The 13,126-nt window shown below is 43.0% G+C and overlaps 1 protein-coding gene across 3 annotated transcripts in view; it reads left to right on the top strand.

Moving 5' to 3' along the window:
• The window catches only part of nhsl3 (NHS like 3), an 85,525-nt gene that overhangs the window by 28,154 nt on the left and 44,245 nt on the right, over positions 1-13,126 (top strand). The window contains exon 1 of one of the 3 annotated variants that reach the window (XM_008122535.3): positions 5,705-6,016. The exons of the other annotated variants lie outside the window; for them this stretch is intronic. Coding sequence (XP_008120742.2) covers positions 5,926-6,016 — 91 coding nt within the window. The 5' untranslated portion in view covers positions 5,705-5,925. Of the gene's footprint in view, positions 1-5,704; positions 6,017-13,126 lie in introns of those variants that run through there. 3 annotated transcript variants of the gene reach the window in all.

Raw genomic sequence — 13,126 nt, 5'->3', positions numbered from 1 at the left:
CGGGATATAAATATTGTAATAAATAAATAAATAAATACGTCAGTAAACAAAACATGCACCAATTATAAAATTTAAACATTAACCTATGAAAATAAAAACACACTTAATAAAACACGGAATTAAAAACAGCGAAGTTGAGGAATAGACTAGCTAAAGTGCACTTTGTTATAAGTTGTGAAACCCATCAGTGTTCAAATTTGGGCATATCCAGTACCTGAGGGAATCCTTTGTTGGGAAATGTTAGCTGGCCCTGATTGTGTCTTTGTTGGGAGATAACACCTCCTAACAAAGGATTCTCTGGCAGGAAACAGCTAGGCTTTGAAGCTGCAAGGCCATTCAATGCTAATTAAGGTGGCCAATTACAACATTCACACTTGCCTCAAACAGACAAGAATTCTCCCTCCACAGATAGATAAACCCCACTTGGAACATAGACATACAGTCCAGAAAACTCACAGCAACCCAGTGATTCTGGCCATGAAAGACTTCGACAACACATTTTCAAATTTTGTTACATAGTATAATATAAAATACTAGATTATATGAGGCCCCTTCTTCACAGCTGTATAAAATGCACACTGAAGTGGATTATATGGTAGTGTGGAGTCAAGATAATCCAGTGCAAAGCAGATAATATAAGATTACAAATGGGTTATATAGCTGTGTGGAAGGGCCTTGAGTCTACACTGCCATATAATCCAGTGCAAATTAGATAATCCGTGGAAGAGGCCTGAGGCCTAAGTCTGCTTGTCCCCTGGGCTGAGTTGGTTGCTAGGAGACCAAGTGGGCAGAGATTAGTCCTCTAACTGGCAGTAATGGGATAAAAACAATTATTCCTTTCCCTCTAATTAGGACTGTATTTTTCTTTTCTTTTTGTTGTATCAACCTAGAGGCGTGGATGATGGGTTGTGTTGTCAAATTTTGAGGTTGGGGGGGCCTGTTGTTTTGTTGGTCGCCGTGATGCCATCACTCATTTATATATATAGATTTTTAAAGTGCCTATTCTGTATCTTTTCTTGTACCCACCCTTACCTGCATCCTACAGTTGATCAATAAAAATTATATTGGGAGGAAAAAAAGAATCAGGGCAGTTGAAAGTGGGGTTCAAGTGTTTTCATTCTCCAGTGTAGATGCCATCCCAGGCCTAGGCAGCAAAGAAGTTGGTAAGAGTTTCCTCCGGTTAATGATTCCAGATCTTAACCTCTGGCAATGGCTCTTTGCCTTCATCTGATGGCTTTGTTTCCATCCAGAAGAGCTACCCCCTTGCCTTCTTAAGGGGCCAGAAACTCCAAATGCCTGGCTGCAAACCGGTTTGGCTCCTCTCGAAACTGACCCGCAGTGACCCATAACTGGCTGAGAAGTTTCACTTAATCAGCTTTGCTCCTTCTTATTAAGCCTTGCTTTCCATTCCTTTTGCAAGTTGTCGCCATGGGGATATTAATGCACATGTATGTGGATGTGCAAGTGGACTCATTTGAGCGGGTGGGGCGTCCTTAGGTGCATTTACACTGCAGAATTAATGCAGTTTGGGTCCCAATGCTGTGAGTTCATGTGAGTCACCAAACTACAGCAACTGGGATCTTTCTGGGATCTTTCTGGGAAGCATGGCAGTCCAAGTGGGGCCAATGCATTAATAAGTGTCAAACCTGTATAGTTTATGGGATATGTTTTTGTGTTGCATCACTGCATGTTTTATTATTGCCCTTTTATAGCATCCGGAAAGGATTTATTTGTAGGGCAAATGTAAGGCGTTCCCCACTATGTATCCCCATGAGATAAATCTAATTTATAGAGAAATCTGTGGCTGGAAGTCTGTGATTTCATCACATGTTCAGAGGAAAGCGTCGGCCATGAACTCTGGACTAACTCCTTCGTATCTGACATTCTATTAAATTGGAACTAAAGTGAAGTTTGCAAAGAGTCTTTTCCCTTTTCTTGCCCAGGGCTGTGTCTACACTGCAGAACTAATGCAGTTTGGCACTATTGCCTTGCCTTAATGATATGGAATGGGTAGTTTGGTGAAATATTAGCCGGGGCTGGATCTATGCTGCCATGTAATCCAGATGATCTGCTTTGAACTGAATTATATGAGTCTACACTGTTTTGGCCTTGAAATCCCAGGACTTGAGAGAGTCCTGACCTGGCTATGGTGCCTCTGAGCATGTGCAAAGTGCTTTCCATTCCCATGTTGAGCAAAGACCTTGCATTCCTCAGGATAAGTTTAAAGTACAGTGTTCCCTCACTTATCGCTGGGGTTAGGTTCCAGGACCACCCGCAATTTGTGAAAATCCGCAAAGTAGGGACACTATATTTATTTTAATATTTATACATTATTTTAGTAGTTACACATTATTTTAAGTCTTTATCAACCAATCGTGTGTTGATAAATCGCATCCTTCTCCTCCCGTTGCCGCATAGGATTCTTTTCTCTTCTTTTGGCTTCTCCTTCCTCCCTTCCTTAGGCTGTAAATTGTAATTTTTTATTATTATTTAGAGATTTAGAGTCTTTTAGAGTTTATTGAAAAACCGTGAAATAGCGAATCCTCGAAAAGTGAACTGCGAAGTAGTGAGGGAACACTGTACAGTAAATAAAAAGTGCGTGGCATCAAGGAATGGCATAAAAGACCCTTGGGATCATTCTGCCATGCAGGAAAAGCACAATCAGCAGCCCGGGCTGTGGCGCAGGCTGGAGAGCTGCAATGAACCAGCTGCAATGAATCACTCTGACCAAGAGGTCATGAGTTCGAGGCCCGCTCGGAGCCTATGTTTGTCTTGTCTTTGTTCTATGTTAAAAGGCATTGAATGTTTTCCTATACAGTAGAGTCTCACTTATCCAACACTCGTTTATTCAACGTTCTGGATTATCCAACTCATTTTTGTATTCAATGTTTTCAATACATTGTGATATTTTGGTGCTCAATTCGTAAATACAGTAATTACAACATAACATTATTGCATATTGAACTACTTTTTCTGTCAAATTTGTTGTATAACATGATGTTTTGGTGCTTAATTTGTAAAATCATAACCTAATTTGATGTTTAATAGGCTTATCCTTAATCCCTCCTTATTATCCAAGATATTCACTTATCCAAGCTTCTGCCGGCCCATTTAGCTTGGATAAGTGCGACTCTACTGTACAGTAATTACTACGTAGCATTACTGCGTATTGAACTACTTTTTCTGTCAAATTTGTTGTATAACATGATGTTTTGGTGCTTAATTTGAAAAATCATAACCTAATTTGATGTTTAATAGGCTTATCCTTAATCCCTCCTTATTATCCAAGATATTCACTTATCCAAGCTTCTGCCGGCCCATTTAGCTTGGATAAGTGCGACTCTACTGTACAGTAATTACTACGTAGCATTACTGCGTATTGAACTACTTTTTCTGTCAAATTTGTTGTATAACATGATGTTTTGCTGCTTAATTTGAAAAATCATAACCTAATTTGATGTTTAACAGGCTTTTCCTTAATCGCTCCTTATTATCCAACATATTCGCTTATCCAACGTTCTGCCGGCCCGTTTATGTTGGAAAAGTGAGACGCTACTGTATGTGTAATGTGATCCGCCCTGTGTCCCCTTCGGGGTGAGAAGGGCGGAATATAAATGCTGTAAACAAACAAACAAACAAACAAATAAATAATCAAAGCACCCCTGACAGATGGCCATCCAGCCTCTGTTTAAAGGCCTCCAAAGAAGAGCTGAGGCAGAGAGTTCCACTGCTGAACAGCTCTTCTTACAGTCAGGAAGTTCTTCCTAATGTTCAGGTGGAATCTCCTTTCCTGTCATTTGAACCCATGGCTCCATTGAGTGCTAGTTCAAAAACAAGCCTGCAACCTCATCCTTTCACATATCTATACTTGGCATGGGCAAACTTCTAGACCAGGAATGGGCAAACTTTGGCCCTCCAGGTGTTTTGGACTCCAACTCCCACAATTCCGAACAGCCGGTAGGCTGTTCGGAATTGTGGGAGTTGGAATCCAAAACACCTGGAGGGCCAAAGTTTGCCCATGCATGTGTTAGACCAGGGGTCCCCAAACTAAGGCCCGGGGGCTGGATGCGGCCCATTGGGCTAAATGACCCAAGGGGTCTCTTCTTCTCTTACAACCCTTATTATTATTATTATTATTATTATTATTATTATTATTATTATTATTATTATTATTATTATGACACAGCAAACAAGATAGACATGCTGAATTTCGTATCACAAAATCACAAGTCGAACACTTCCCAAGCATTTAGGACTGTGTGATTTATTTTCGGATGATGCGCGCAGATCCCAGTAGGGTGGCCTTTTGCAGTTGGCAGATCGTAATTTTGTCAACGTCTATTGTTTCCAAATGCCGGCTGAGATCTTTTGGCACGGCACCCAGTGTACCCATCACCACCGGGTAATAATAATAATAATAATAATAATAATAATAATAATAATAATAATTGTTATTATTATTAATATTGAGGCTGGGAGGCCATCTGTCAGGGGTGCTTTGCTTGTGCTTTTGGTGCACAGAGGCAGAAGGGGGTTGGACTCAATGGCCCAAGGGTCTATTATTATTACAGTAGAGTCTCACTTATCCAACATAAACAGGCCGGCAGAACGTTGGATAAGCGAATATGTTGGATAATAAGGAGGGATTAAGGAAAGCCTATTACACATCAAATTAGGTTATGATTTTACAAATTAAGCACCAAAACATCATGTTACACAACAAATTTGACAGAAAAGGTAGTTCAATACGCAGTAATGCTATATAGTAATTATTGTATTTACGAATTTAGCACCAAAATATCACGATGTATTGTAAACAATGACTACAAAAATGCGTTGGATAATCCAGAACGTTGGATAAGCGAGTGTTGGATAAGTGAGACTCTACTGTATTATTATTATTATTATTATTGATATTGAGGCTGGGAGGCCATCTGTCAGGAGTGCTTTGCTTGTGCTTTTGGTGCACAGAGGCAGAAGGGGGTTGGAATAAATAGCCCAAGGGTCTATTATTATTATTATTATTATTATTATTATTGACATTGAGGCTGAGAGGCCATCCGTCAGGGGTGCTTTGCTTGTGCTTTTGGTGCACAGAGGCAGAAGGGGGTTGGACTCAATGGCCCAAGGGTCTATTATTATTATTATTATTATTATTATTATTATTATTATTGACATTGAGGCTGAGAGGCCATCTGTCAGGGGTGCTTTGCTTGTTCTTTCAATGCACAAAGGCAGAAGGTGATTGGACTCAATGGCCCAAGGGTCTATTATGGCCATCTGTCAGGGGTGCTTTGCTTGTGCTTTTGGTGCACATAGGCAGAAGGGGGTTGGACTCAATGGCCCAAGGGTCTATTATTATTATTATTATTATTTATTAATATTGCTCGGTTGCCAACTATAATCCGGCCCTCCAACGGTCCAAAGGATCGTGAACTGGCCCCCTGTTTAAAAAGTTTAGACGTTTGCTTTGAAATCCCAGAACTGACTTGGCGACGGTGCCTCTGAGCATGTGCAAAGTGCTTTATGTCCCTATGCTTAAAAAAAAAAAGAACCTTGGTGCCTCTCCTTCTTTTGGAGAGCCAGACAGGGACAGACACACACAGCGGGAGGGCACCTCCCAAACCCTTTTCTGGCAGGGCCCTCCCTCCCGTTTGCCCTCCGCGATTGGCCTGGCAACAACTGGCGGGGCTGTGAGCCGCTGCTGCAGGCACTGGGAAGGCAGGAGCCGTCAGAAGCAGCCGCCGCCGGAGCCGGGCAGGTTTCCTTCCCTCTCTGTTCCTGCTTCTCTGCATTGCCGGAGCCTGGCCCTGCGGATGCCTTCCTTCATCATGTAGCACCCTCTTCCTCCGCTGCCCAGCAACAAGGGGAGGGCTGGGTGGGTTGGAGGGGTTTGCCTCCCTCCTCGAACCCAGAACCGGCGCCATGGGCAACTCTTACCGCAAGCGCAACCCACCCAGCGCCAAGAGCACCTGGTCCTTCTGGAACTTCGGCCGGCCGGAGCGCGCAAAGACAGGTGAGGCCGCCCAGGTGTGATGTCTGCGTTGGGTGTGCATTCCACACTGTCGAATTAATCCACTTTCATTGCCTTGGAATGCTTGGAGCTGTTGTTACCTCCAAATCTATTCTTTTTGGGGAGCTCTGCAGATGAAGACAGGTCAGGGGATCCAGGTGTGTATTTATAGGTGCATCCACACTGTAGAATGAATCCAGTTTAGAACCAGTTTCATCGCTTTGAAATGCTTGGAACTGTTGTTACCTTCAAATCTATTCTTTTTGGGTAGCTCTGCGGATGAAGACAGGTCAGGAGATTCAGGTGTGTGTGCTTGGCTGCATCCACACTGTAGAATGAATCCAGTTTAGCACCAGTTTCATCTCTTTGGAATGCTTGGAGCTGTTGGTACCTCCAAATCTATTCTTTTTGGGCACCTTTTTGGATGAAGACAGGTCAAGGGATCCAGGTGTGTGTGTATGGGTGCATCCACACTATAGAATGAATCCGGTTTAGCACCAGTTTCATCTCTTTGGAATGCTTGGAGCTGTTGTTACCTCCAAATCTATTCTTTTTGGGGAGCTCTGCCAATGAAAACAGGTCAGGGGATCCAGGTGTGTGTGCTTGGGTGCATCCACACTGTAGAATGAATCTAGTTTAGAACCAGTTTCATCACTTTGAAATGCTTGGAGCTGTTGTTACCTCCAAATCCATTCTTTTTGGGGAGCTCTGCGGATGAAGACAGGTCAGGAGATCCAGGTGTGTATATATGGGTGCATCCACACTGTAGAATGAATCCAGTTTAGAACCAGTTTCATCACTTTGAAATGCTTGGAGCTGTTGTTACCTCCAAATCCATTCTTTTTGGGGAGCTCTGCGGATGAAGACAGGTCAGGAGATCCAGGTGTGTATATATGGGTGCATCCACACTGTAGAATGAATCCAGTTTAGCACCAATTTCATTTCTGTTGAGTGCTTGGAACTGTTGTTACCTCCAAGTCCTTCTTTTTGGAGAGCTGTGCAGATGAAGACAAATATGGCAACCCAGGTGTGTGTGTTTGGGTGCATTCACACTATAGAATTAATCCGGTTTAGCACTACTTTAATTGCTGTGGAGCTGTTGTCACCTCCAAAGTCCACCCGTTTCTATTCTTTTCGTTGCAACGGATGCATCTGTATTGTGGAATAAATGCAGTTTTGCATCACTTTGAACGGCACTGGCTCAATGCTGTGGAATCCTAGGATCCTCCTTGAACTGCAACTCCCATGACGTAAATAAAGCCATGGCAGTTAAAGTGGCGTCAAACTGTCCTTATTCCACCATGGGGAGTGTCGCCTCGAAGCAACTGGTGGGACTGAATAACCAGATTGGAATTGTTTTCAATGCCTTTCCAAAGGCATCCGGTAGATCACCTATGAGCAACAGGAAGGTGAGCCACAAGGATACCAGTTCGGTAGCTCCCTTTATGCCTTAAGGAGCTTCACAGGGAAGGCATCCAGCTCTTCATCCAGTCCTTTGTTCATTCCTTTTCCTCATTCACCTTTAAAGTCTCCAAATCCCCAAACCTGGCTTCTTTGGCTCCTGGAGTCTCCTTTTGTGCCTTTTGACCTTGAAGGGCTCTCTTACCCTGAATGTGGAGGGAAGCAAGGGGATGCCGCTCGGTGCATGCTCAGAGGCAGCCTTGTGCCTGCAAGCTGTTTCACAGTTGGAGTTTTAAACCATTTTTGAAGGTGTAAAGAGTTGACCATGGTCTCCTTTTAGAGCTATGGGGGAAAAAGACACAGGAATGAAAAAAAGACGGCACCAAGAGCTTGTGTACAGTTCCTTGTGCTGCATTGGGAAGGGATGTCCTTTGCACGGACTTGTCTGGAATGAACCAATTGGGATTGGAATGGGTCCGGCGCCAGGGAAAAAGAGATAAGCGGAAGAGGGAAAAGCACAGAAATCTCTCCTATGCACCCAAATATCTCCCATGTACCTAAATATCTCCTATGCACCCAAATATCTCCTATGCACCCAAATATCTCCTGTGCACCCAAATATCTCATGTGCACCCAAATATCTCCTATGCACACAAATCTCTCCTGTGCACCCAAATATCTCATATGCACCCAAAAATCTTCTATGCATCCAAATCTCTCCTATGCACACAAATATTTCCTATGCACCCAAATATATCCTATGCACCCAAAAATCTTGTATGCATCCAAATCTCTCCTATGCACTCAAATATCTTCTATGCACCCAAATATTTCATATGCACCTAATTATCTCCTATGCACCCAAATCTGTCATATGTACCCAAATATCATCTATGCACCCAAATATCTCCAATGCACCCAAATATCATCTATGCACCCAAATATTTCATATGCATCCAATTATCTCCTATGCACCCAAATCTCTCCTGTGCGCCCAAATATCTCCTATGCACCCAAATATTTCATATGCACCCAATTATCTCCTATGCACCCAAATATAATCTATGCACCCAAATATCTCCTATGCACCCAAATATCTCCTATGCAACCAGATCTCTCCTATGCATCCAAATCCATGGATTCCCTCTACCTCTACCTGTAGATTTGCAAAAGAAGGGATTGCTTGTTATCCCATTCTGGGATAATCCACTGAAGCAAGGAACAGGGCTCCTCTCCCTTTATCGCTTGGGATTTCCGTTGGTTATCTCATTGCAGAACAACTGAAATCCCCTCTTTTGCACAACGATTAAAGGTAAAGGCAGATTGCTCCACTTGGCAACCCTGAAGAAAGGAAAGCCCCAGGAATTTACCCGGAAATAAACTCCAAAGAGCTGCTGCAAATCAGAGGTGGTACTATTGCGTTTGATGGATCAAGGATCTCTCCTTGGGCGCATCTACACTGTAATATTAGCACAGTTTGATATCACTTGAACTACCAAGGCTCCATGTTATGGAATCCCGAGAGGTGTCTTTTTAGAACGTCTTTAGCCTTCTTTTCGGAAGAGTGCAAGCTACAACTCCCAGGATGCCATAGCATGCAGCCATGACAGTTCAAGTGGTGCCAAACTGCATTAATTTGACAGTGTATTTGCACTTCTTGTTGTCAGTTTCGGCCTTGCTTTGGGGGCCTGAAGGTGGGCCTGTCTCCCTGACTTTGTGCAGCTGGGTGACGCTTTGCCGCATCTCGCCTGGAGGCTCTTTTGTGTGTGTTTGTGTTGCTGGAACTGCATTACCATGGTCTCCACGTAGGCAAGGTCATTCCTGCAGAGTTGCATTAATGCATCCAGACTGACGCTTCCTATGCCAGCCTCTGGATTCCCCTTCCTCTGGAATCTATGTTGAACACGGAGAGAGAAAGCAGCTAGTTCTCTTCTTCATAAGACTCTGGCCTTTTGACTATTTTTTAATTGACTTTAATCTGTTTATATACCGCTTATCATATGGATATGGGGAAACTGTCTTTCCAGTGTGGTGGTTGTGTGCTTTCAGGTTCTTTCCAATCGTATAGCAACCCTAAGGTTGTCTTGTCATTGCCTTGCTGTGAGTCTGAGAGAGTGTGACATGCACAAGATCGACCATTAGGTTTCATGGCTCACGAAGGATTCAAACTCAGTTCTCTCAATTAGGTTTGCCCTTCATTTGAGGCTGAGAGAGTGTGACACATCCAAGATCTACCATTAGGTTTCATGGCTCATGAAGGATTCAAACCCAGGTCTCCCAATGAAGTTTGCCTTTCCTTTGAGGCTGAGAGAGTGTGACACATCCAAGATCTATCATTAGGTTTCATGGCTCACAAAGGATTCAAATTCAGGTCTTTCAGTGAGGTTTGCCCTTCCTTTGAGGCTGAGAGAGTGTGACACGTCCAAGGTCTGCCATTAGGTTTCATGACTCATGAAAGATTCAAATCCAGGTCTCCCAATGAAGTTTGCCTTTCTTTTGAAGCTGAGAGAGTGTGACATGCCCAAGGTCTGCCATTAGGTTTCATGGCTCATGAAGGATTCAAACCCAAGTCTCTTTGAAGCTGAGAGAGTGTGACACATCCAAGGTCTACCATTAGGTTTCATGTCCCATGAAGGATTCAAACCCAGGTCTCCCAATGAGATTTGCTTTTGCTTTGAAGCTGAGAGAGTGTGACATGCCCAAGGTCTGCCATCACATTTCATGGCTCATGAAAGATTCAAATCCAATGAAGTTTGCTTTTCCTTCGAGGCTGAGAGAGTGCGACATACCCAAGGTCTACCATTAGGTTTCATGTCTCATGAAGGATTCAAACCCAGGTCTCCCAATGAAGTTTGCCTTTCCTTTGAGGCTGAGAGAGTGTGACTTACCCAAGGTCACCCAATGGGCTTCCGTAGCCAAGCTAAGATTCAAACTCAGTACTCTCGTGTTTTTGTGTTGTTGTCAGTTCATACCTTGACAAGTCAATGGATATAAGCTTCCGTGTTAAAAAAATTCACTCTACTCCAATGGCTGCAAAGATATATGACGAAAAAAAAAACATTCAAAGTCATTATTTTAAAAATATCATTGCTTGTTCGATTCCTTTTCAGTGTTGCCCTTCATTCTAAATTTTTTTTGCAAGTTTCAACAATGTGAAGCCCCAGTTGTATAAATCAAGCGATCAACAACACCATCAACAATTGTTGCGTGGAGACTGGGAAGCAATGGACCGAGGCTAATCTGTTTGTCTGGAGCCCTGGTTTTTGGGAAAATACGGAGGAAAAGCAATCCGGTTTTTTTTCCCCCCGACACCCTGGCTCTCATTCCCTGCTCCTTCCATGGATTAGAGACATGAAAGTCCATTTGATTTTCCAGCCCACGGACAGGCCATGTGACGGAAGGCAGGAGGACTCCTGGGTTTTGTGTTTTTTGCTGCTGCTGATTCAGGGAGGCCGAGGTCTCCCTTTTCAGTTCGGTTTGTGTTGTGTTGGTCAAGCAAAACCTTGACCAGTAATAACCCATGTAAACAGAATTGCCCCCTTCCATGGCTAGGATCAGAGATTTCAGTCCTGTTATTATTATTATTATTATTATTATTATTATTATTATTATTATTATTATATTATGACACAGCAAACAAGATAGATGTGCTGGATTTCGTATCACAAAATCACAAGTCGAACACTTCCCAAGTGTTTAGGACTGTGTGATGTATTTTAGGATGATGCGTGCAGATCCCAGTAGGGTGGCCTTTTGCAACTGACAGATCGTAATTTTGTCAATGTCTATTGTTTCCAAATGCCGGCTGAGATCTTTTGGCACGGCACCCAGTGTGCCCATCACCACCGGGACCACCTGCACTGGTTTCTGCCAGAGTCTTTGAAGTTCAATCTTGAGGTCCTGATAGCGGCTGAGTTATTCCTGTTGTTTTTCGTCAATGCTACTGTGACCTGGAATGGCAACATCAATGATCCAAACCTTTTTCTTTTCCACAACTGTGTTGTCTGGTGTGTTGTGTTCCAGAACTTTGTCAGTCTGGATTCGGAAGTCCCACAGTATCTTTGTGTGTGCATTTTCCAATACTTTTGCAGGTTTGTGATCCCACTAGTTCTTTCCTGCTGGGAGGTGGTACTTGAGGCATAAGTTGCAATGAATCATTTGGGCCACATAGTTGTGCCTCTGTTTGTAGTCTGTCTGTGCGATTTTCTTACAGCAGCTGAGGATATGATCAATGGTTTCGTCAGCTTCCTTGCACAGTCTGCATTTTGGGTCATCAGCTGATTTTTCGATCTTGCCCTTAATTGCATTTGTTCTGATGGCTTGCTCCTGGGCTATTATTATTATTATTATTATTATTATTATTATTATTATTATTATTATTATTATTGGGGGCCTCTGGTGGCACAGTGTGTTAAAGTGCTGAGCTGCTGAACTTGTGGACTGAAAGGTGCCAGGTTCAAATCCCGAGAGTGGAATGAGTGCCCGCTGTTAGCCCCAGCTCCTGCCAACCTAGCAGTTCGAAAACATGCAAATGTGAGTAGATCAATAGGTACCGCTCCGGCGGGAAGGTAACGGCACTCCATGCAGTCATGCCGGCCACATGACTTTGGAGGTGTCTACGGACAACGCCGACTCTTCAGCTTAGAAATGGAGATGAGCACCAACCTGCAGAGTCGGTCACGACTGGACTTAATGTCAGGGGAAAACCTTTACCTATTATCATCATCATTATTATTATTATAAACTGCTCTCAGTAGTTCAGACTGCAGCTCTCAGGATTCCATAGCATCGAATTGTGGCAATTGAAGCAGTTGGAAACTGCATTAATTCTATAGTGTAGATGCACTCCAAATCCAGTATTTGTGATTATATCAGTGTGGACAAATCTCATTGTTTTGCTTTGGTAGGATTCCTTGTGTTGAATTCTGATACTTTGTGCAATTTCTGCAGCCAAGACAAGTCTGCTTTCCTCTTTCTGCCACGGATGCGTCAGACTTTCCCTGTTCAGTGTTGGGCAAGACTGGGAAGGGAAAAAACATTTGCATGGCTTGGACATTAATTTTCTTATTGCAAGGCCAATATATTAGGCCTCTGAGCTTTGCTGAGCCGGCAGCACCCAGTGCAAGAGAAAAAGAGAGGCTTGGCAGGCTGCAATTGAGGATCTACTCATCTGCAAAGTTTGGCAAAAGTTTGCAAATGATTCCCAATGACTGGATGCCAAGGACGGCATCTGGGAAGAGTCCAGATAAGACACCATTGATACCTACAGATGGGCAGAGATGTAGCCTTGGTCCATTTTTTTCCTACATGTTCTTCCATTTGGGTGCATCTGAACTGCTGAATTGATGCAGTTTGAGCCCACTTGTTATGGGATCTTAGGATGTGTAGCTTTAAAGCCTTCAATGCCAACAATAATAACAATAACATGATGCCACGTGCAATTCTGGTCCCATAGTACCGTATATACTCGAGTATAAGCCGACCCGAATATAAGCCGAGGCACCTAATTTTACCAGAAAAAACTGGGAAAACATTGACTCCAGTATAAGCCGGGATACCAATAAAATTACATTAATTGAGGCATCAGTAGTTTAAATGTTTTTGAATCCTTACATCAAACTGTAATTTAAGATATGACTGTTCAACTCTGATTAAATCATTATTTCCATCTTCTTCAATGTAAATGGGCTTATGTATTCTTTTAATAATAAT

The sequence above is a fragment of the Anolis carolinensis genome, unplaced genomic scaffold (assembly GCF_035594765.1).
Source record: "Anolis carolinensis isolate JA03-04 unplaced genomic scaffold, rAnoCar3.1.pri scaffold_10, whole genome shotgun sequence".
NCBI lineage: Eukaryota > Metazoa > Chordata > Lepidosauria > Squamata > Dactyloidae > Anolis > Anolis carolinensis.
This window is presented reverse-complemented; position numbering and strand designations above follow the sequence as displayed.